Source organism: Symphalangus syndactylus, chromosome 1 (assembly GCF_028878055.3).
Source record: "Symphalangus syndactylus isolate Jambi chromosome 1, NHGRI_mSymSyn1-v2.1_pri, whole genome shotgun sequence".
Taxonomy (NCBI): Eukaryota; Metazoa; Chordata; class Mammalia; order Primates; family Hylobatidae; genus Symphalangus; species Symphalangus syndactylus.
The window spans coordinates 112,194,139-112,217,357 of NC_072423.2; the positions used below are offsets into that span (position 1 = coordinate 112,194,139).

Genomic DNA, 23,219 nt, shown 5'->3' on the forward strand with positions numbered 1-23,219 from the left:
AGCTATTATTGCCAATCAATAGATAAATAATTGTATCATTTGTTTGTTTTGTTTGCTTGTTTGTTTGTTTGTTTGTTTTGAGACAGAGCCTCGTTCTGTCGCCCAGGCTGGAGTGCAATGACGTGATCTCGGCTCACTGCAACCTCTGCCTCCAGGTTTCAAGTGATTCTCCTGCCTCAGCCTCCCGAGTAGCTGGAATTACAGGCACCCTGCACCCACCCAGCTAATTTTTGTATTTTTAGTAGAGACGGGGTTTCACCAGATTGGCCAGGCTAGTCTCGAACTCCTGACCTCAGGTGATCCACTCACCTTGGCCTCCCAAAGTGCTGGGATTACAGGCTTGAGCCACTGCGCCCGACCTGCTTTCTTTGTTTTAATCAGTTGTATCCTAATTTTCAACAGACTGTGAAAGAAAACCCATGCACTCATATCAATACCTACAGCAAAGCATTTGACAAAACTCAACATCTTTTTGTGATGAAAATGCTCAGTAAACTAGCAACAAAAATAACTTTCCCTAACTAGACTAAAGGCATTTATTAAAAACCTACAGCTAACATCATATTTAATGGTGAAAAATTGTTTTTTTCTTACAACTCAGAATAAGGCAAGGATGTTTGCTTTCACCACTTCCACTTAATATTGTGTTGGAGGTTATAGTCAATGCAATAAAGCAAAGAAAAGGAAGAGGGGGAGGGAGGGAGGCAAGGAAAAACGGAAGGAAGAAAGAAATTGTGGCATAGATACATGATGAAATACCATTTGACCATAAAAAAGAAGGAAGTCATGTCATTTGTAGCAACATGGAGGTCGCTATATTAAGTTAAATAAGATAGATACAGGAAGACAAATACCACATGTTCTCGCTCACATGTGAGTGCTAAAGAACATGATATCATAGACACGGAGAATAGAATTATATATACCAGAAACTGAGAAGGGTGGTGGGTGGATGAAGAGAAGTTGGCTAATGGGTACAAACACACAGATAGAAGAAATAAATTTTAATGTCTTTTTTTTTTTTTCCTTTTTATGGAGACAAGTCTCCATACGTTGCCCAGGATTGTCTCAAACTCCTGGGCTCAAGCAACCCTCCCAGTTTAGCTTCCTAAAGTGCTGAGATTATAGGTGTGAGCCACTGCAGCTGGCAAGTTCTAATGTTTTATAGCATGGTAAGGTGACTATACTTGGGTGACAATATTTAGCATATTTCAAAGTAACTATTAATAGAAGAGAGGACATGAAATGATACACATGGAAATGACATATATCCAAGGTGATGGATACCCCAGTTACCCTGACTTAATCATTACCCATTCTATGTATGGAACAAACACTCACATGTACCCCATAAATTACGTAAAATATTACATATTAATAAAAGAAAAAAAATTAGGCTGGGCATGGTGGCTCATGCCTTTAATCCCAGTATCTTGGGGGGCTGAGACAGGAGGATTGCTTGAGCCCAGGAGTTCCAGACCAGCTTGGGCAACATAGTGAGACCCCATCTCTACAAAAATAAAATATTAGCCAGGTATGGTGACACACGTCTGTGGTCACAGCTACTCAGGGGGCTGAGGTGAGAGGATTGCTTGGGGCCAGGAGGTGGAGGCTGCAGTGAGCCATGATTGTGCCTCTGCACTCCAGCCTGGGTGACAGAGCAAGATCCTGTCTCAAAAAATATATATATATGTCAAAAATATATATATATATATGTGTATATATATATATTTTTTTTTTAAGTTAAAGATGGGAAAAAAAGGGGCATATAGATTGGAAAGGAAGTATTAAAACTGTCTTTGTTTCAGGTGACATGATCCTCTATGTAGAAAATTCCAGCCGGGTGTGATGGCTCACACTTGTAATCCCAGTACTTTGGGAGGCTGAGGTGGGCAGATCACGAAGTCAGGAGATCGAGACCATCCTGGCTAACACGGTGAAACGCTGTCTCTACTAAAAATACAAAAAAATTAGCCTGGCCGGGCACGGTGGCTCATGCTTGTAATCCCAGCACTTTGGGAGGCCGAGGCGGGCGGATCACGAGGTCAGGAGATCGAGACCACAGTGAAACCCCGTCTCTACTAAAAATACAAAAAATTAGCCGGGCGTGGTGGCGGGTGCCTGTAGTCCCAGCTACTCGGAGAGGCTGAGGCAGGAGAATGGCGTGAACCCGGGAGGTGGAGCTTGCAGTGAGCCGAGATTGCGCCACTGCACTCCAGCCTGGGCGACAGAGCGAGACTCCGTCTCAAAAAAAAAAAAAAAAAAATTAGCCAGGCGTGGTGTTGCGCCCCTGTAGTCCCAACTACTCGGGAGGCTGAGGCAGGAGAATGGCGTGAGCCCAGGAGGTGGAGCTTGCAGTGAGCTGAGAGTCTGCCGCAGCACTCCAGACTGGGTGACAGAGCGAGACTCCGTCTCAAAAAAAAAAGAAAGAAAATTCCAAGAATGCCACAAAAAGGCTACTAGAATTAATAAGTGAGTTTAGCAAGGTTATAGGACACAGTACAAAGTCAAAATACAAAAATATGTTGTTTTTTTATATACTAGCAAAGTTCCATTGGAAATCTCTTAAAACAACATTTTCTATTATATGTACCTGCCAGTTCTTAACATTTATTATCAGAAGTAACTAATGAAATTATTTTTTGTCATTCTTCTAGGGGAACTTATGACATTTTAGTAACAAAAGATAATCAAACCCGCTCTGTTGGTCAATATGACAACCGTGGCAGTTTTGGAGAACTAGCTCTGATGTACAACACCCCGAGAGCTGCTACCATTGTTGCTACCTCAGAAGGCTCCCTTTGGGGACTGGTGAGTGAGAGAAATCGTTCCCCTTGCAAGGCACAGTATTAATTCTCTTTCTGTGTCTCTGTCCTTGGGCTGTTGATTTACACTATATCTTACAGCCATCCTGGCTAACACGGTGAAACCCCGTCTCTACTAAAAAATACCAAAAAATTAGCCGGGTGTGGTGGTGGGCGCTTGTAGTCCCAGCTAGTCGGGAGGCTGAGACAGGAGAATGGCGTGAACCCGGGAGGCGGAGCCTGCAGTGAGCCAATATCTCGCCACCGTACTCCAATCTGGGCGACACAGCGAGACTGTCTCAAAAAAAAAAAAAAAGCACTTTATTGTGATATCCTGATGTTAAATTAAGAGTGCTCCTGAAAGAGATACAGTGACTTAAGGATAGGTCACACACTTGGGGACTCAATGATTGAAAAACTCAAGAATAGATTTGTATAGGGGAATAGTAAATAATGGGGGGCCAGGCATGGTGACTCACACCTGTAATCCCAGCACTTGGGGAGGCCAAGGCGGGAAGATCACTTGAGGTCAGGAGTTCGAGACCAGCCAGAGCAACATGGTGAAACCCTGTCTCTACCAAAAATATGAAAATTAGCCAGTCATGGTGATGGGCGCCTGTAGTCCCAGGAGGCGGAGGTTGCAGTGAGCCAAGATCACGCCACTGCACTCTAGCCTGGGCAACTGAGCAAGACTCCATCTCAAAAAATACAAAATCAAATAATAAAATAAGCCTTGGTGCCAACTACTGGTTCAGACCAAGATGGAATAGCCCTATTCCATGCTAGTGTTCTCACTTAAAAACTTAAAAACACACACACACAACTATGGACATAATATAGCAAACATAGGAAGACCCTGAAAGGTGGAAAGAAGAAGGCAGACTATCTAGGGATACTGGGGCTTGAGGAAAGACATGACAGTGAGTTCCCAGGTTCCCATATATCCCAGATGGGGTGCTGGAAAGCCTGAAATCCAGATCTTCCAACAGGTACATTCAACAAGAGCTAAACTCCATCTCAAAAACAAAAACAAAACAAAACAAAAGAATGAACAACTAAACAGAAAATCAGCTAGTGTCAGCTAGGATATAGAAGAACTTAACACCATTAATTAACAAAAGCTATCTGAAATTTATAGAACACTGCACACAGCAACAACAGAATGAACATTTTTTCAAGCCCATGGAACATTCACCCAAATAGGCCATATCCTGGAATATAAAATAAAACTTAAAAAATGTAAAAGATTTGAAATCAGGCCAACCACAGTGGTTCAAGCCTGTTATCCCAGCACTTTGGGAGGTTGAGGTGGGAGGATTGAGTCCAGGAATTTGAGACTAGCCTGGGCAGCATAGTGAGACCACATCTCTATTTAAAATTTTAAGAAATAATGAAAATTAAAAAAAATTGAAATCAGAATGTGTTCTCTAACTACAATTGAAAGAAAGAAACTAAAAATCAATAACAGATCTCCAGACACTTAGAAATTAAATAACATTCTTTTTGGTGTGAGCAGGGGCTAACTGCAACCTTGACCTCCTGAGCTCAAGCAATCCTCCCACCTCAGCCTCCCAAGTAGCTGGGACTACAGATATGTACCACCACGCCTGACTTTTTTTTTTTTTTTTTTGTAGAGACAGAGTCTCATTATGTTGCTTAGGCTGGTCTTGAACTTCTGGGCTCAAGCTTGGCCTTCCAAAGTGCTGGAATTACAGGCATGAGCCACTGTGCCCAGCCAAATAATACATTCTTTCTTTTTTTCTATTTTGAGACGATCTTGGCTCACTGCAACCTCTGCCTCCTGGGTTCAAGCAATTCTCCTGCCTCGGCCCCCCGAGTAGCTGGGATTACAGATGTGTGCACATGTGCCACCACACCCAGCCAATTTTTGTATTTTTAGTAGAAATGGAGTTTCACCATGTTGGCCAGGTTGGTCTCAAACTCCTGACCTCAGGTGAACTGCCCACCTCGGCCTCCCAAAGTGCTGGGATTACAGGCAAGAGCCACCACACCCGGCCAAATAACCCATTCTTGGATAATCTCTAAGACCAAGTCTCAGTGAAAACTGAAAACTGTATATTGAGCTGTAAAACCACCTTCTTTATGGCTGGGGTATGAGGATTAAATACATGGGCATAAGAGAAGCGACTCCCTTAGTGCCTGGTACAAGGTGAGTGTTCACAGAATGATGGCACAAGCTCCCCATGGCCATGGTGCTAACTCACCACCCTTCTTTTCCTGAGACTTCCTTTCCTAAGACTCCTGTTCTATTTCCTTGCCTTTGGCAGTCGTTTCCTCTTCTTGCTTTCTTAGGTCAGTGACCTATCAAGATGTCCTTTTGGCCTCTACTTTTCTCCTGTTCATTCACTTGCTTTGCAAACCCAGACTCTTCCAAAGCTTCAATACCACCTCTAGGAAAGTAACTCACAGAAGGTCCTTTCCAGCCTGACTTCTTTGGGTCTCACAAGGCCTTGGAAATGCCTTCTGAGGTCGAAGTAGGGAGGATCTGGTGTCGTCACTGAATTTTTCAAGTTGGATCCTACATTCCTGCTTTTACAGTGGGCAGCCACCATCATGGCCTCTATGCTTAGTCTCTTCTGCTTTCTCTTGCTTTATTGAAAGTCAATAGAAGATTTCCTGGGAAATTCCTGCAGTCACAGGAGAGAGTAGCACTCCTTTTCTCTTTTGAACTTCAGGGCTGTTTGCTTGCCTCTGAGCACTTGCTGCCTGTGGGAATTTCCTCTTCACTGCTCGATTGGATGCTCCTCAAAGGCTATGTTGATGTCTGGTGCTTTTTTATATTCTCCACAGCCTTGGGAACTGGCCTTGCACCACATTAAGAGAGTGTTTTGGGAAGTGTTAAAGCATGCATAAAAAGGGGTAGAACCAGCTGGGTGTGGTGACTCATGCCTGTAATCCCAGTACTTTGGGAGGCCATGGTGGGCAAATCACATGAGCCTAGGAATTCAAGACCAGCATGGGCAACGTGGTGAAACCCTGTCTCTATGAAAAATGAGAAATTAGCTGATGTGGCGGCACATGCCTGTAGTCACAGCTACTTGGGACGCTGAGTTGGGAGGATCACCTGGGCCCAAGAGGTCAAGGCTGCAATGAGCTATGATCGTGCCACTACACTCCAGCCTGCTGAGTGACAGAGTGAGACTCTGTCTCAAAAAAAAAGTCGCTTGCCGGGCGTAGTGGCTCATGCCTGTAATCCCAGCACTTTGGAGCCCAAGGCGGGCAGATCACCTGAGGTCAGGAGTTGCAGACCAGCCTGACAAACATGGAGAAACCCCATCTCTACTAAAAAATACAAAATTAGCCGGGCATGGTGGTGCATGCCTGTAATCCTAGCTACTCCGGAAGCCAAGGCAGGAGAATCACTTGAACCTGGGAGACGGAGGTTGCGGTGAGGCGAGATTGCACCATTGCACTCCAACCTGGACAACAAGAACGAAACTCCATCTCAAAAAAAAAAAAAAGTTGCTGTAAGAGATATTTGTTGTGGTTGGGCGCAGTGGCTCACGCCTGTAATCCCAGCACTTTGGGAGGCTGAAGCGGGGAGATCATGAGGTCAGGAGATTGAGACCATCCTGGCTAACATGGTGAAACTCCGTCTCTACTAAAAATACAAAAAATTAGCCGGGCATGGTGGTGGGCGCCTGTAATCCCAGCTACTTGGGAGGCTGAAGCAGGAGAATGGCGTGAACCAGGGAGGCAGAGCTTGCAGTGAGCCGAGCTTGTGCCACTGCACTCCGGCCTGAGTGACAGAGCGAGACACCGTCTCAAGAAAAAAAAAAAAAAAAGAAATTTGTTGTTTTCTCTTTAGTTAGAAATTTGTTGTTGTTGTTATTGTTGTTGTTTTTGAGATGGACTCTTGCTCTGTCATCCTGGCTGGAGTCCAGTGGCATGATCTCGGCTCACTGCAACCTCCGCCTCCAGGATTCAAGTGATTCTTCCACCTCAGCCTCTCGCATAGCTGGGATTATAGGCGTGTGCCAACAGTACTGGCTAATTTTTTATATTTTTGGTAGAGATGGAAATTCACCGTGTTGGCCAGGCTGGTTTCAAACTCCTGACCTCAAGTGATCCACCCACCTTAGCCTCCCAAAGTGCTGGGATTACAGGCGTGAGCCACTGCGCCTGGCCGAAATATTGTTTGCTATTGCAATTGTACTAATCTTTGTTACACTGTAGGTGGATTTGTAAAATATTGGGAGTTAACTTTGCTGCCCTCTGTGTTTATTTTTTAATATTTATTTATTTATTTATTTTGAGACGGAGTCTCTGTCTCCCAGGCTGGAGTATAGTGGTGTGATCTCGGCTCACTGCATCCTTTGCCTCCAGGGTTCAAGTAATTCTCGTGCCTCAGCCTCCCAAGTAGCTGGGACTATAGGTGTACACCACCATGCCCAGCTAATTTTTGTATTTTTAGTAGACACAAATTTTAACCATGTTGGCCAGGGTGGTCTCGAACTCCTGACCTCAAGTGATCCACTCACTTTGGCTTCCCAAAATGCTGGGATTATAGGTGTGAGCCACTGTGCCAGGCCTTTTATCTATGTATGTATGTGTGTGTGTGTGTGTGTGTGTGTGTCAGTCTGTCTATCTATCTATCTATCTATCTACCTATCTAACTTTTGAGACGGTCTCACTCTGTTGGCCAGGCTGGAGTGCAGTGGTGCCCTCACACCTCACTGCAACTTCACCTCCCAGGGCTCAAGTGATCCTCCCACCTCTGCCTCCCCAGTAACTGGGACCACAAGTGCACGCCACCATGCCTGGCTAATTTTTGTATTTTTTGTACAGACGGGTTTCGCCATGTTGCCCAGGCTGTTCTCAAACTTCTGGGCTCAAACAATACACCCACTTCAGCCTCCCAACGTGCTGGGAATACAGTTGTGAGCCACTGTTTCCAGCCTGTATTTTTTTTTTTTTTTTTTTTTTAATAAATAAAAAAAATATTGGGGTTTTTCTGTTTTTGTGGGGTTTTTTGTGTTTTTTGAGACGGAGTCTCGCTCTGTCTCCCAGGCTAGAGTGCAGTGGTGTGATCTTGGCTCACTGCAACCTCCACCTGCCAGGTTCAAGTGATTCTCCTGTCTCAGCCTCCCTAGTAGCTGGGGCTACAGGCGTGTGCTGCCACACCCAGCTAATTTTTTGTATTTTTAGTAGAGACGGGGTTTCATGATGTTAGCTAGGATGGTCTTGATCTCCTGACCTCGTGATCCACCCGCCTCAGCCTCCCAAAGTGCTGGGATTATAGGTGTGAGCCACTGCGCCCTGCCTGTTATTGTGTTTTAAATAGAGTTGAGGTCTCACTGTGTTGCCCAGGCTGGTCTTGAATTCCTAGTCTCAAGCAATCCTCCTGCCTTGGTCTCCCAAAGTGCAGGGATTACAGGCATGAGCCACCACACACAGCCTAAAATATTGTTTTGTTTTTATTTTTTTTCGAGGCAGGGTCTCGCTCTGTTACCCAGGCTGGAGTGCAGTGGCATGATCTCAGCTCACTGCAACCTCTGCCTCCCAGGTTCAAGTGATTCTCCTGTCTCAGCATCCCGAGAAGCTGGGATTACAGGCGCCCACCACCATGCCTGGCTAATTTTTGTATTTTTAGTAGGATGAAGTTTCACCATATTGGCCAGGCTGGTCTTGAACTCCTGACCTCAAACGATCCGTCCGCCTCGGCCTCCCAAAGTTCTGGGATTACAGGCATGAGCCACTGCGCCCAGCCCATTATTATACTTTTTTTTTTTTTTTTTTTTTTTTTTTTTTTTTTTTTTTGAGACAGAGTCTTGCTCTGTCGCCCAGGCTGGAGTGCAGTGGCGCAGTCTTGGCTCACTGCAAGCTCCGCCTCCCAGATTCACGCCATTCTCCTGCCTCAGCCTCTCCGAGTAGCTGGGACTACAGGCACCCGCCACCACGCCCGGCTAATTTTTTGTATTTTTAGTAGAGACAGGGTTTCACTGTGGTCTTGATCTCCTGACCTCGTGATCCGCCCGCCTTGGCCTCCCAAAGTGCTGGGATTACAAGCGTGAGCTACTGCGCCCAGCCCATTATTATACTTTCTAACAAAATATATATATACATATAGTCCTGACAGCCTGAGGTGGAAGAAAGGTAGTTAACTTAGATACAAATAACTGCTTGCCCATTTAGGAATCTAAGACTAAGCAATTAACATTCTCACATGTATCTCCCTGCACATGTGTACACATATCTAAGAAGTGCCTGGCTTTGGTTAATTGTCTTCTGATCAGAATCCATTACTTACTAAGCCAGGCACAGTGTTGTGTACCTGTAGTCCCAGCTACTTGGGAAGCTGAGGTGGGGAGATCACTCGACCCCAGGAGTTCAAAGCCAGCCTGGACAACATTGGGGGACCCTATCTCAAAATAAAACAGAAGGAATCCATGACTTGCTAGAGTCAAGGTATCTTTCATATGCCTGCCTTCCATCTTGTGTATTCCTCCCATGTCTCTCCATTAACTTAAATCCTACCTCTCTTTCAGGCCCTAGGTATTTTTGCTGCAAAATAATCTTTGATCACTCCTGCCTACTGTGATCTCCCCTTCTTACCTTGAAATTTATGTAGCACTTGTCTTCTGTAGTTTCACCAAGCACATTTCATATGCTCATATGCTGTCTTGAACTGTAGACTTTTTATTTTTATTTTTATTTTTTTTTGAGACACGGTTTCAACTTATGTCACCCAGGCTGGAGTGCAGTGGCGCAATCTCGGCTCACTGCAACCTTAGCCTCCTGGGCTCAAGTGATTCTCCAGCCTCAGCCTCCCAACTAGCTGGGACTACAGGCAAACGCCACCGTGCCCAGCTAATTTTTGTATTTTTTGTAGAGATGGGGTTTCACCATGTTGCACAGCCTGGTCTTGAACTCCTGAGCTCAAGTGATCCTTCTGACTCGGCCTCCCAGAATGCTGGGATTACAGGTGTGAGCCACTGCACCTGTCCTTGAAATGTAGACTTTTTATTCCTATGTATTTTGTTGTTGTTGTTGTTGATATTGTTGTTTTTGGGACATAGTGTCACTCTGCTGCCCAGGCTGGAATGCAGTGGTACAATCACAACTCACTGCAGCTTTGACCTCTCAGGCTCTGGTGAGCCTTTCACCTCAGCCACCCAAGTACAGACATGTGCCACCATGCCCAGGTAACTTTTTTTGTGTATTTTTTCGTAGAGAGGGTGTTTCACCATGTTGCCTAGGCTGGTCTCATACTCCTGGGCTCAAGCAATTTGCCCACCTTAGCCTCCCAAAATGCTAGGAGTACAGGCAGTGAGCCACTGCATTCAGCCAACCTTCATATTTTGATATTTTATATTATCTCCCCATTAAGATTGTAAACTTTTTTAGGGCAAGAACAATCTAATTGTTTTGGATTTTTAAAGTTTTTTTAAACCCTGGATTCTAAGGATTAAATGATTGTTTTAATCTCTCTTTTGGTGAGGTGTCTCTTTTTTTTTTTTTTTGAAATGAGGGTCTCACCCTGTCACCCAGGCTGGAGTGCAGTGACACGATCTTGGCTCACTAGAGGTCTTTTTTGACATTGAACAGTGACAGTGAGCTCACAAATGTTTAGGTGTTTTCTGTTTTGTGTTCTGTTTATGACCCATAGGTGGCACCTATTGAGTGCTAGATAGCAAGCAACAGCATGTGGGCATCTGGCTGGCTCAGGCTACAGGTCCTTTTCTTTCAGTGATGACTCAAGATTGAAGTATCATTAAACACTTAACACAGTAACTTACCTATTCCTCTAATATTTGCTTTGGCCAGTTAATTAAATCATAGATGTTCCTGTATATAGGCATTTACTAGAATTTTCATATTCTTTCTTGTAGGACCGGGTGACTTTTAGAAGAATCATAGTGAAAAATAATGCAAAGAAGAGGAAGATGTTTGAATCATTTATTGAGTCTGTGCCCCTCCTTAAATCACTAGAGGTAAAGTGGCTTGAATAAGAATCTGTTCATGGGGATCAGGAAAAGCTTTTAAAACTATTCTGTTGTTAGGTTTTCAAATCATACTATTCTAATCCCATTTCTGTGCTGCATAGCTATCGTGACTTTCAATTAAGGTCTTTTCCTTTTATTTGTGAATTTGTCTGTTGTTTCAGGTGTCAGAACGAATGAAGATTGTGGATGTAATAGGAGAGAAGATCTATAAGGATGCAGAACGCATAATCACTCAGGTGAGTGAGGGCTTTACCCAGCTCCTTTCCTGGAAGTCACCCCTGAAGAACTAGTACATCATTTATCTCAAAAACTTCTTGCCGGACGCAGTGGCTCAGGCCTGTAATCCCAACACTTTGGGAGGCTGAGGCAGGTGGATCACTTGAGACCAGGAGTTCAAGACCAGCCTGGCCAACATGGTAAAACTCCATCTCTACTAAAAACACAAAAATTAGCTGGGTGTGGTGGCCCTCACCTGTAATCCCAGCTGCTTGGGAGGCTGAGGCAGGAGAATCACTGGAACCCAGGAGGCGGAGGTTGCAGTGAGTCGAGATTGCGCCACTGCCTCCAGCCTGGGCAACAGAGCAAGACTCCATTTCAAAAAAAAAAAAAAAAAAACTTCTGTGTTCTCCCACTGTTGGGAGCTCTTATTACCAGGTAATAGATCATACTTCAGAGGACTATTATGTAGTCCTCTGAAGCTTATTGACGTCCATCTTACTGACACATGCAGATCTCTTGCTTCCGTTCACCTTTCCTTGGCTTCTAGTGTTTGTTCTTTGGATGTCATTTTCTTTTGACCTTAAGTAAGTTTCATCCATTGCTATTAGAACCTGGGGAAGGTTAAAGAGTTCTGCCCTCTAACTTTCTATATTTGACACAAAGGCATCCTTTTGGCTAATCTAACACAAATCAGAGTTCACAGTCTTAAGTGATTAACCAAATTTGTAAGATGTCTGGTATTTCCTTTGTGCATTTTTCTCGTGTTGTTTTGGGATACAGTAAAGATTACTAAACAGTGGGCTAGATCATTGTAATGAATACTGTCTAATAATTTTCTTTGTCCACTGTGTTTGTATTTTTAATTAAACATAAATAGTATTGGACTTTTCCAGGTATGAGCTTATCTGCCTATGGTTCTGGCTCAAGAGCACTGAGAAGATACATGGTTGGTCTAGGTTGGGTGATATGCTTATCCTAGAACCCAGTACTGAGACTACGAGGAGGAAAGGCTTAGATTGGTCAGGCGTGGGTCTTGTGGGTGGAGTTGGCGCCACTAGAACACAAGGACTAATCAGACTTACCGTAAAAGAGGAGAAGAAAGCTCCCCTGGAAGAGATAAAGGACTAACAAAAATATGATGTCTACCCTGAGTCACATCTCTAAATGTATTTGTTTTCTAGGAGCCACTACTATTAATAATTCTTTTAATTAGAAATTGGTATATTCTATAAACATTTATTAAGATAAGTAGGACCAGATATGATAAGCACTATAATGAAGGAGAGTGTGAACGACAGTGAGAACATAGAAATGGAAGTAATACATATGGTTTCATCGAGGAAATGCCATTTGAGATGGGCTTAAAAAACAAGTGCAATTTCAATGTTTGGGATCAGGGAAAGGTCCTTCAGAGCAAGAAAACAATATTAGCAAAGGCCAGTGGTGTGAGCTGTGTTTCAGAGCAGGTATTCTGGTGTGGTAAGTATGTAGTGCTGAGATTCAGAAATGGGGGATCTTAACTGGCCACGTTTGCTTCTGAACCTAAGGTGCTTTAAGTAACATTCAAAGGACCTTCAAGTCACCCTGAAGGTTCTAGGCCTGTCTCATACTGGGTTTTCAGGAAGTATGTCAGGAGATGTGAGAAGTCATAGTGTTTTCTTCATGGTCTGTGCTCTTGAAGATAGAGTACTATCTATCTTCAAGGTAGATAGGTAGTGGTACAGAATGGACATTAATTAAGATGATATTAAAAGGGGCTTATTATAGGTCCGTTTTGTCAATGTCTCTCACTGGACCAAGGCTTCTCAAAGTGAGGTCCCAGGACCAGCAGCAATCAGCATCATCTGAGGATGTTAGAATGGTTAGGAATGCAAGTTCTTGAGTCCCCCACCAGACCTGCTGAATCAGAAACTACATTTTATGTTGTTTCATTTGTTTTGGTCAGCTTTGTTACAGTGTATTTTACATATAATAAAATTACTAAGTTTAAGTGTACAAATTGGAAGAGTTTTGTAACCATCCCCAAGTGGTATTTCCATCACCCATACAGTTCCTTGTTTTGTATTTGCAGTCAGTACCCTCCCCCACACTCACGTTCCTGGAAACCATTGATGTTTTCTATCACTGTAGAAATTCCTTTCTACAATTTAGTATAAATGAAATCATGTAATGTATAGTCTCTGTGTCTGGCTTCTTTCTCTTAGCATAATATTTTTGAGATTTATTCGTGTTGTATGTATCAGTAGATTGTTGCTTTTTATTGCTGAATAATATTTCATTGTACAAATGTAATTTTTTTTTTCTTTTTGAGATGGAGTTTTGCTCGTTGCCCAGGCTGGAGTGCAGTGGCGCAATCTCAGCTCACCATAACCTCCACCTCCCAGGTTCAAGTGATTCTCTTGCCTCAGCCTCCCATTACTTTTTCTTTTTAATGAGACACAGTCTTGCCCTGTCGCCCAGGCTGGAGTACAGTGGCATAATTTCAGCTCACTGCAACCCCTGCCTCCCGGGTTCAAGCGATTCTTGTGCCTCAGCCTCCCGAGTAGCTGGGACCAGGGGCACGTGTCACTATGCCCAGCTAATTTTGTGTGTGTGTGTGTGTGTGTGTGTGTGTGTGTGTGTGTGTGTGTGTGTGTTTGGTAGAAATGGGATTTCAGCATGTTGGCCAGGCTGGCCTCTTCAGTAAATACTTAAGAGTGCAATTGCTAAATTATATTTTAACTTCATAACAAACAAACTGTTTCTTAAAATGGCTGTACTGTCTTGTATTCCTACCAGCCATGTATGAAAATTCCAGTTTCTCTGCATTCTCACCAATAAATAGTATTTACAGCCTTTTTTAAAAAATTACAGTCAGGGTCTTGCTATATTGCCCAGCCTGGTCTTGAACTCCTGAGCTCAAGCCATCTGCCCGCCTTGGCCTTCTAAGTGCTGGGATTATAGGTGTGCACCTCCACACCTGGCCTTCATTTTCTTAATGGTATCTTTTGAAGAGAAAATGGTTTTAATTTTGACAAGTCCAGTTTATCATCTTTTCTTCTTTGTAGTTTTGTACCTTTGCTGCTGTATTTTAGGAAATCTTTGCAAAATCAATAATATTTTCTCCTAAGTTTACTAAGACCAGCACTGTTCAATGGAAATAATATGTGAGCCACATATGTAATTTTAAAAATTTTTGGTCAGGCAGGGTGGCTTACGCCTGTAATCCCAGCACTCTGGGGGGCTGAATAGCTTGAGGAAGATAGCTTGAGGCCAGGAGTTTGAGACCAGCCTGGCCAACATGGCAAAACCTCGTCTCTACTAAAAAGTAATACAAAAATTAGCTGGGTTTGCTGGTGCACAACTGTAATCCCAACTACTTGGGAGGTTGAAGCACAAGAATCGTTTGAACTTGGGAGGCAGAGGTTACAGTGAGCCAAGATCATGCCACTGCATTCTAGCCTGGGGAACAGAGCAAGACTTGGTCTCAAAAAAATAAATAAATAAAAACTTTCAGCCGGGCGCGGTGGCTCACGCTTGTAATCCCAGCACTTTGGGAGGCCGAGGCGGGTGGATCACGAGGTCAGGAGATCGAGACCACAGTGAAACCCCGTCTCTACTAAAAATACAAAAAATTAGCCGGGCGTGGTGGCGGGCGCCTGTAGTCCCAGCTACTCGGAGAGGCTGAGGCAGGAGAATGGCGTGAACCCGGGAGGCGGAGCTTGCAGTGAGCCGAGACTGCGCCACCGCACTCCAGCCTGGGTGACAGAGCGAGACTCCGTCTCAAAAAAAAAAAAAACAAACAAAAAAAACTTTCAGTAGATATTTGAAATGATGAACTTAATTTTAGTATATTTCATTTAACCCAGTATATCTAAAATATTGTTTCAACATCTAAGTGATATAAAACTTTATTAATGAGATATTTTACATTTTTAATACTGTCTTCAAAATCTAATGTATATTTTGCATCTATAGCACATCTAAGTTTATACTAGCAACATTTCAAGTGCTCAGCCACATTTGACTAGTGGCTAATGTATTGAGCAGTACAGCTCTAGACAGTCAGAATTTTAGCTCTTATCTTAGATCTGTGATCAATTTTGAGTTATTTTTATTGTTTTTGTTTTGTTTTTTTTGAGATGGAGTCTCACTCTGTTGCCCAGGCTAGAGTGCAGTGGTGTGATCTCGGCTCACTGCAAGCTCCGCCTCCTGGGTTCACACCATTCTCCTGCCTCAGCCTCCCAAGTAGCTGGGACTACAGGCGCCCGCCACCACGTCCGGCTAATTTTTTGTGCTTTTAGTAGAGACAGGTTTCACCATGTTAGCCAGCATGGTCTCAGTCTCCTGACCTCATGATCCGCCTGCCTCTGCCTCCCAAAGTGCTGAGATTACAGGCATGAGCCACTGCACCCAGCCTTGTTTTTGTTTTTTAGAAGGAAGGTCTCGCTCTGTCTTTCAGGCTTCAGTACAGTGTGCAATCATAGCTCACTGCAGCCTTGAACTTCTAGGCTCAAGCAGTACTCTTCCCTTAGCCTTCCAAGCAATGCCACCACACTCAGCTAATTTTTTTTTTTTTTTTTTTTTTTTTTTTTTTTTTTTTTGAGACGGAGTTTTGCTCTTGTTGCCCAGACCGGAGTGCAATGCCACGATCTCAGCTCACCACCACCTCCGCCTCCTGGGTTCAAGCGATTCTCCTGCCTCAGCTTCCTGAGTAGCTGGGATTACAGGCATGCACCACCATGCCCAGCTAATTTTGTTGCTGTTGTTGTTGTTGTTGTTGTTTTTTTAGTAGAGACAGGGTTTCTCCATGTTGGTCAGGCTGGTCTGTGAACTCCCTACCTCAGGTGATCTGCCCACCTCAGCCTCAGCCTCCCAAAGTGCTGGGATTACAGGTGTGAGCCACTGCGCCCGGCCTACACCCAGCTAATTTTTAAATTTTTTGTAGGGACAGGGCCTCTCTATGTTGCCCATGCTGGTCTTGAACTCCTGGCCTCAAGTGATCCTCCCACCTCACCTCCCAAGTAGCTGAGATTACAGGCTTGTGCCACCGCACCTGACTACATTTTTGTGTTTTGTTTTGTTTTGTTTTGTTTTTTGAGACAGAGTTTCGCTCTTGTCCAGGCTGAGTGCACTGGCACAATCTCGGCTGACTACAACCTCCACCTCCCCAGTTCAGGTGATTCTTCTGCCTCAGCCTCCCGAGTAGCTGGAACTACAGGCATGCATCACCATGCCCGGCTAATTTTTTTTTTATTTTTAGTAGAGAACGGGGTTTCGTCCTGTTGGCCATGCAGGTCTCAAACTCCTGACCTCAGGTGATCCATCCGCCTTGGCCTTCCAAAGTGCTGGGATGGCGTGAGCCACCACACCTGGCCTACATTTTTGTTTTTTAATGACTTGCATAATTTTCACAAGTAATTTTCATAATTGATAGAATATTTAGCCTATTCTTAGAGTAATGTAGACAGAAGGTGGCTTTAGTTTTACAAAATCATGTTTTATGTTTTTGCTATTAAAGTACCATTGCATTAAACCAAAAAGATTCCCATATCCTGAAAATTAGGGCTTCAGTCATTCTTATGGTGGAATGTGGATCTTATATATATATATCTGTTGTGAAAAAGAGACATATAAGAACCTGATGACATGTTCACAAAGACCTAAAATGCAGTACAGTCTGGCTTCTTTACTCTTGAATGTAGAATGGAATGTTCTTTCTGTGAGATGTGTACACAGAGCCTATTAGTGAACTTGAAAAGCAGGATACTTGGCTGGGTGCGGTGGCTCATGCCTGTAATCCCAGCACTTAGGGAGGCCAAGGCAGGCGGATCACCTGAGGTTGGGAGTTCGAGACCAGCCTGACCAACGTGGAGAAACCCCGTCTCTACTAAAAATACAAAATTAGCTGAGTGTGGTGGCACGTGCCTATAGATCCCAGCTACTCGGGAGGCTGAGGCAGGAGAATCACTTGAACCCAGGAGGTAGAAGTTGTGGTGAGCCGAGATCGTGCCATTGCACTCCAGCCTGGGCAACAAGAGTGAAACTCCGTCTCAAAAAAAAAAAAAAAAAAAAAAAAGCGGGGGGCAGGATACTCTTCCAGTGAGCTCTTTTTTCCAACTGGGTAGTCATCTCATTCTACCCTGCAAAATGATAGCAGTCCTACAAAGCCTGAACAGCCAGCATACCCAGAATATCCACCACTGGACAGCATGGAAACAGGAAATGTGTGTCTTGGCCCACACATTTAGCCTGTCCCAGCCTAACCAGGCTGTTTCATGAGGTTGGAAATGCAAAAAAGTGCATCCCTTAGCTGCCACAAAAATCAACTGTTTTCAGCTGATGGTTAAAATCATCAAAACATGGTTTTATTTTAAATTTTATCCCCTTGCGTTGTTTCACATTATCATAATCCAGTCTAGTGAAGTATTACCAAATCAGTAAAATTTAATGGACCAAAGTCCTTTCACTGTCCTTCATTTGGTCCAGAGGAAGAGATGAACCAAGGCTTTTTGTTTCTCATGTATTCTAGATGACATTCTTTCCCATCTCCTCTCAACCCTGAATCTACCAACTACTCACCCTACCTGCTAGGGAAAGATTATTTATCCCCCAGGCTTCTGAGGAAAGTCATCCACAAAATTGGATAGTAATAGTACCTACTTTCTTAGACTTCTTTGGCAAAAAAATGAAATGAAGTACTCACCAGAGAGCCTGCTGGGAGTGAGCACACAGCAACATTAGCAGCTTCTATTCTATATGAGCTCCCCTGTTCATTCTCCTCATGCGCTAAGTCATTCTTATCCTGTACACATACCCTAGTCTCTGCTGTCTTAATTTTGTTTTCCTTTTCTCTTTTTTTTTTGGAGACAGTCTTGCTCTGTTGCCCAGGCAGGAGTGCAGTGGCACAATCTCGGCTTACTGCGACCTCCACCTCCTGGGTTCAAGCGATTCTCGTGCCTTAGCCTCCTGAGTAGCTGGGATTACAGGCACACACCACCATGCCTGGCCAATTTTTTGTAGTTTAGGTAGAGATGGGGTTTCGCTGCCATGTTGCCCAAGCTGGTCTCGAACTCCTGAGCTCAGGCAGTCTGCCTGCCATGGCCTCCCAAAGTGCTAGAATTATAGGCATGAGCCACCACACCAGGCCATTTTTTTTCTTTTTTCTTTTTTTTTTTTTTTTTTTTTTGAGATGGAGTCTGACTCTTTTGCCCAGGCTGGAGTACAGTGGTGCAACCTTGGATCACTGCAGCCTCCACCTCCCAGGTTTAAGTGGTTCTTGTACCTCAGCCTCCCAAGTAGCTGGGATTGCAGGCGTGCACCACCACTCCTGGCTAATTTTTGTGTATGTATGTATGTATGCATATATGTATTTATTTATTTTTGAGACAGAGTTTTGTTCTTGTCACCCAGGCTGGAGTGCAATGGCGTGATCTTGGCTCACTGCAACCTCTGCCTTCCGGATTCAAGCTATTCTTCTGCCTCAGCCTCCCAAGTAGCTGGGATTACAGGCATGCATCACCACGCCTGGCTAATTTTTGTATTTTTAGTAGAGATGGCGTTTCACCATGTTGGTCAGGCTGGTACCAAACTCCTGACCTCAGGTGATCCACTCACCTCAGCCTACCAAAGTGCTGGGATTATAGGCGTGAGCCACCACACCTGGCCTTTTTTTTTGTATTTAGTAGAGACGGGTTTCGCCATTTTGCCCAGGCTGGTGTCGAACTCCTGGCCTCAAGCAATCCACCCCCCTCAGCCTCCCAAAGTGCTGGGATTACAGGTCTGAGCCACCGTGCCTGGCCTTTGCTGTCTTCAAAACACACATACACTCCTTCACTCACTTTGTTTCTATTCTAGCTACCAGCCTAATTTCTTGCATAGCCAGAGACTTTCAAAGTGTGATCTAACAATATGGACTAAAAGAAACCAGATACAGGCTGGGCGCGGTGGCTCACGCTTGTAATCCCAGCACTTTGGGACACCGAGGCGGGCGGATCACGAGGTCAGGAGATCGAGACCATGGTGAAACCCCGTCTCTACTAAAAAAATACAAAAAAAATTAGCCGGGTGTGGTGGCGGGCACCTGTAGTCCCACCTACTTGGAGAGGCTGAGGCAGGAGAATGGCATGAACCCAGGAGGCGGAGCTTGCAGTGAGCCGAGATTGTGCCACTGCACTACAGCCTGGGCGACAGAGCGAGACTCCGTCTCAAAAAAAAAAGAAACCAGATACAAAAAATATATGATTCCATTTATATTAAGTTAAGGAATGGCCAAAACCTGCAAGGACAGAAATTAGATGAAGTTACTTCATGGGTGGGAATGTGGTGGTTTTGACTGAACTCCGGAGGGAGACTTTTGAAGAATGGATATATTTTCTATTTTGATCTAGGAGGTGGTTATACAGGTTTATACATTTGTAAAAAGTCATCAAGCCTTGAAATGTGAGCACTTTAAATGGTGGATGTTATACACCTATCTAAACAAAAAGGGCACAAGCACTATCCTTCACCACCTATCACTTGCAGATCTTTCCTGCCACACAGATCTTCCCTTTTCACCGCTGTCTTCTTGGTGAAGTACCTCTCCCTCTCTGTGACTCTGCCTCTGGCTCCTACTAAGTTTCTTTCATGGCTCTTCATCCTTTGTCAGCTCCTATCATGAAGCTGTTTGTATAATGCTAGAACTTCATGGTGATTTGGCTCTGCTGGTTGTTAAGATACCTACCCAACATAGCAGGGTAGAAACCCACAGGCACCCCTTTGTAAAGCTGTGGCACTTACTCATATGGGGCAGTGATATGTCCTGGGACTAGATTAACTGAGAAACATCAGCCTAGCTGTGTATGGTGCCCACTTGGGGCTCTGTGTGATGGTCAAAGGACATGAAGTTTGTGAAAGCCTCAGAAGTAGATTCTCACTGAAGACATAAGACCCACACAGAGTGAGAGTGCATGAGTAATAATGCATTATCTGATGTAGATGGTGTTTGTTCCAGAAGTTAATAGTGAGGGGTCAGAAACTGAATGAAGGTGTGCCTGAAAGCTGCTTCGTGTATATCTGCATGCCTGACTCAGACGTCCTCCCAGTATTTGCTCAAATCTCACCTTCTCAAGCCCCCTTTTTTTTTTCTTTTCCTAAGAGGCAAGGTCTCGTTGCCTGCCCTGAATTTGTTTACTATTGATTCATTTGTAGAGTTAAAAAAATACAAATCAGAGCTTAAGCAGTGAAAAAGCAATCTATTTCTTTATTCCCCTTCAATACTACTTATGGCTCTGACCTGACCTCTCTTTTCTTTCAGGGTGAAAAGGCTGATAGCTTTTACATCATAGAGTCTGGCGAAGTGAGCATCTTGATTAGAAGCAAGGTGAGTTTATCAGTTTATATGTGATGGTGTACACACAAAAATAATGGTTTGCTTTAAATAATGTGAAGTGTGTTGAATGCACCAAACCATCATTGTTATGTGAGGTGTGTGACTGGCAAAGACCCATGCTTAAGCCCATTTAGTATAGATTTAGTATATTTAGATTAGATTAGATATAGATTTAGCATATTCTTATTCTTACTCCCTTTGCCTCTGCCGTGTAATTAATGATTTAGGGAATATTGGCCTACAAATCAATAAAAAGATGAAAACCCTAATAGAAAATGGGGGATGGGTCCGGGCACAGTGGCTCACGCCTGTAATCCCAGCACTTTGGGAGGCCAAGGCGGGTGGATCACAAGGTCAGGAGATAGAGACCATCCTGGCTAACACGGTGAAACCCTGTCTCTACTAAAAATACAAAAAAAATTAGCCAGGCATGGTGGCGGGCGCCTGTAGTCCCAGCTACGCAGGAGGCTGAGGCAGGAGAATGGCATGAACCCGGGAGGCAGAGCTTACAGTCAGCTGAGATCATGCCACTGCACTCCAGCCTGGGTGACAGAGCGAGACTCCGTCAAAAAGAAAAAAAATGGAAATGGGGGCTGGGCGCAGTGTCTCACACCTGTAATCCTAGCACTTTGGAGGCCTAGGCAAGAGGATCTCTTGAGTCCAAGAGATTGAGGCTGCAGTGAACCGTGATTGTGCCACTGCACTCCAGCCTGGGTGACAGAGCAAGACTCTGTCTTTTTAAAAAAAAAAAAAAAAAAAAAAAAAGAAAATAGGGAAATTATATAATAAAAAGAGATTGGAAAGGATGAACATGAAGAAAGCTTCCTTGTTATGAGCACTGTTAGAAGAGGTCTCTAGGATAACTGTGGTCATTTAATGGATGGTGTGACCTAGAAAACTGAGGAGCTATAAGTAGGAGGAATGATTGTTACTGGTAAATCTATCATCACCAGATTTTTCAGTTTCTTTTTTTTTCTTTTTTGAGAATACAGAGTTTGTTAAAACAGTTATATATAATACTAAGTCGAGCTAATATGAAAACTTTAGCAAAATATATTGAGTAAAAGTTAATAAGTAGCCGGGTACGGTGGCTTACGCCTGTAATCCCAGCACTTTGGGAGGCTGAGGTGGGCAGATCACAAGGTCAGGAGATTGAGACCATCCTAGCTAACACAGTGAAACCCTGTCTCTACTAAAAATACAAAAAATTAGCCGGGCATGGTGGCGGGCGCCTGTAGTCCCAGCTACTCAGGAGGCTGAGGCAGGAGAATGGCATGAACCCGGGAGGCAGAGCTTGAGCTGAGATCACACCACTGCACTCCAGCCTGGGCAACAGAGCGAGACTCTGTCTCAAAAAAAAAAAGAAAACAATAGTTTGAAATGTCTGTGTCATTTTACTTACAGTTTTTGGACTAGTGATGTTTGTAGATTTCTCAGATATTCATTGACACCTGCTATGATCACAGCATAGTGTTAGGTGCATAAGATCAGCAGCAGCATGGCACTGGGATATTGGGGATGGGGGGTTTGTCAGAAGTGCAGAGTCCTGGTTTTTCCCCAGATCTACTGAATCAGAATGTGCATTGCGAGAAAACCTGCATAATACGGGAGCTGGTATGTATGTGACAGTGTGATAAGTCCCTTCTGTTTTAGAGAAGGGACTAAGTGGGCACAAATATGGCTGCAACTCCAGGGAATACTACTGAAATTGGAAAGGGAAAGTTGGCTCAGATGAAACAGACCAACTTCAGAGCAACAGGGCAGAAGTGTAGAAGGAAGAAGGGTCAAACCGTGTAAGCTAATGTAGCAGTTTTGTTTCTTTTAAAAATTAACCAAAAAGGAAATTATCTTTCTGCCTACAACATAAAGTGGTTCTTAGAGATTGAGACTAATTTTGACTAATAAATTCTAAACAATTTTTTACTTAAATTATCACTTTGGTTAGCAGTTGGATTTGTTTAAAAAAAAAACTCTAGATATTAATACAATGTAGTATATTATCTTAAATTTAGTTACTTAACTCTTATTTTAAAAAATGGGAGGAGGGGGGCCGGGCACGGTGGCTCATGCCTATAATCCCAGCACTTTGGGAGGCCAAGGCAGGCAGATTACGAGGTCAGGAGATCAAGACTATACTGGCGAACACGGTGAAACCCCGTCTCTACTAAAAATACAAAAAAATTAGCCAGGCGTGGTGGCGGGCGCCTGTGGTCCCAGCTACTTGGGAGGCTGAGGCAGGAGAATGGCGTGAACCCAGGAGGCAGAGCTTGAAGTGAGCGGATATCGCGCCACTGCACTCCAGCCTGGGCGACAGAGCGAGACTCCATCTCAAAAAAAAAAAAAGGAGGAGGGAACCACTAACTTAAGGTACAAATAGTACTTAAAAAGAAATTTGTTGGCCAGGAGCAGTGAATCACTCCTGTAATCCGAGCACTTTGGGAGGCCAAGATGGGAAGATTGCTTGAGGCCAGCAGTTGAAGGCTGCATGAGCTGTGATCATTCCTCTGAACTCCAGCCTTGGTGACAGAGTGAGACCCTATCTCTTAAAAAAAAAAAATGTGGGGGGCATGGGGGATTTTGTTACTGTAAAGTGTTTTTCAAGGTGCAGTCTCAAATCAGAGAAATAGCCCAAGTTTGTAGCTCATTACTTAAGAGAAGCATTGTCCTTATTTAGACAAGATTGGGCATGTTCAGAATGGTATGTCTGTAGATTACCTTAAAAATGTTAGGACTCAGATGGAGCCCTAGGTAAAAAGCACTCTTCTGATCAAACCAGACCACTGAGATTAGTCTGTGGAGTTTACATGGTACAGTTAGTGAATTTTCTGCAAAGTGAATTCCTCAGTAATCGTGTGGAGTATGCTGAGAACAGTGTAT

The 23,219-nt window shown here is 43.9% G+C and overlaps 1 protein-coding gene across 3 annotated transcripts in view; it reads left to right on the forward strand.

The window, feature by feature from the left end:
* Positions 1 to 23,219, forward strand: part of PRKAR2A (protein kinase cAMP-dependent type II regulatory subunit alpha) — a 104,902-nt gene that overhangs the window by 75,890 nt on the left and 5,793 nt on the right. For 2 of the 3 annotated variants that reach the window (XM_055278264.2, XM_055278282.2), the window contains 4 exons: positions 2,658 to 2,811; positions 10,658 to 10,759; positions 10,933 to 11,007; positions 20,268 to 20,333. In XM_055278264.2, coding sequence (XP_055134239.1) covers positions 2,658 to 2,811; positions 10,658 to 10,759; positions 10,933 to 11,007; positions 20,268 to 20,333 — 397 coding nt within the window. The remainder of the gene's footprint in view (positions 1 to 2,657; positions 2,812 to 10,657; positions 10,760 to 10,932; positions 11,008 to 20,267; positions 20,334 to 23,219) is intronic. The other variant, XM_055278274.2, reaches the window with a different exon arrangement.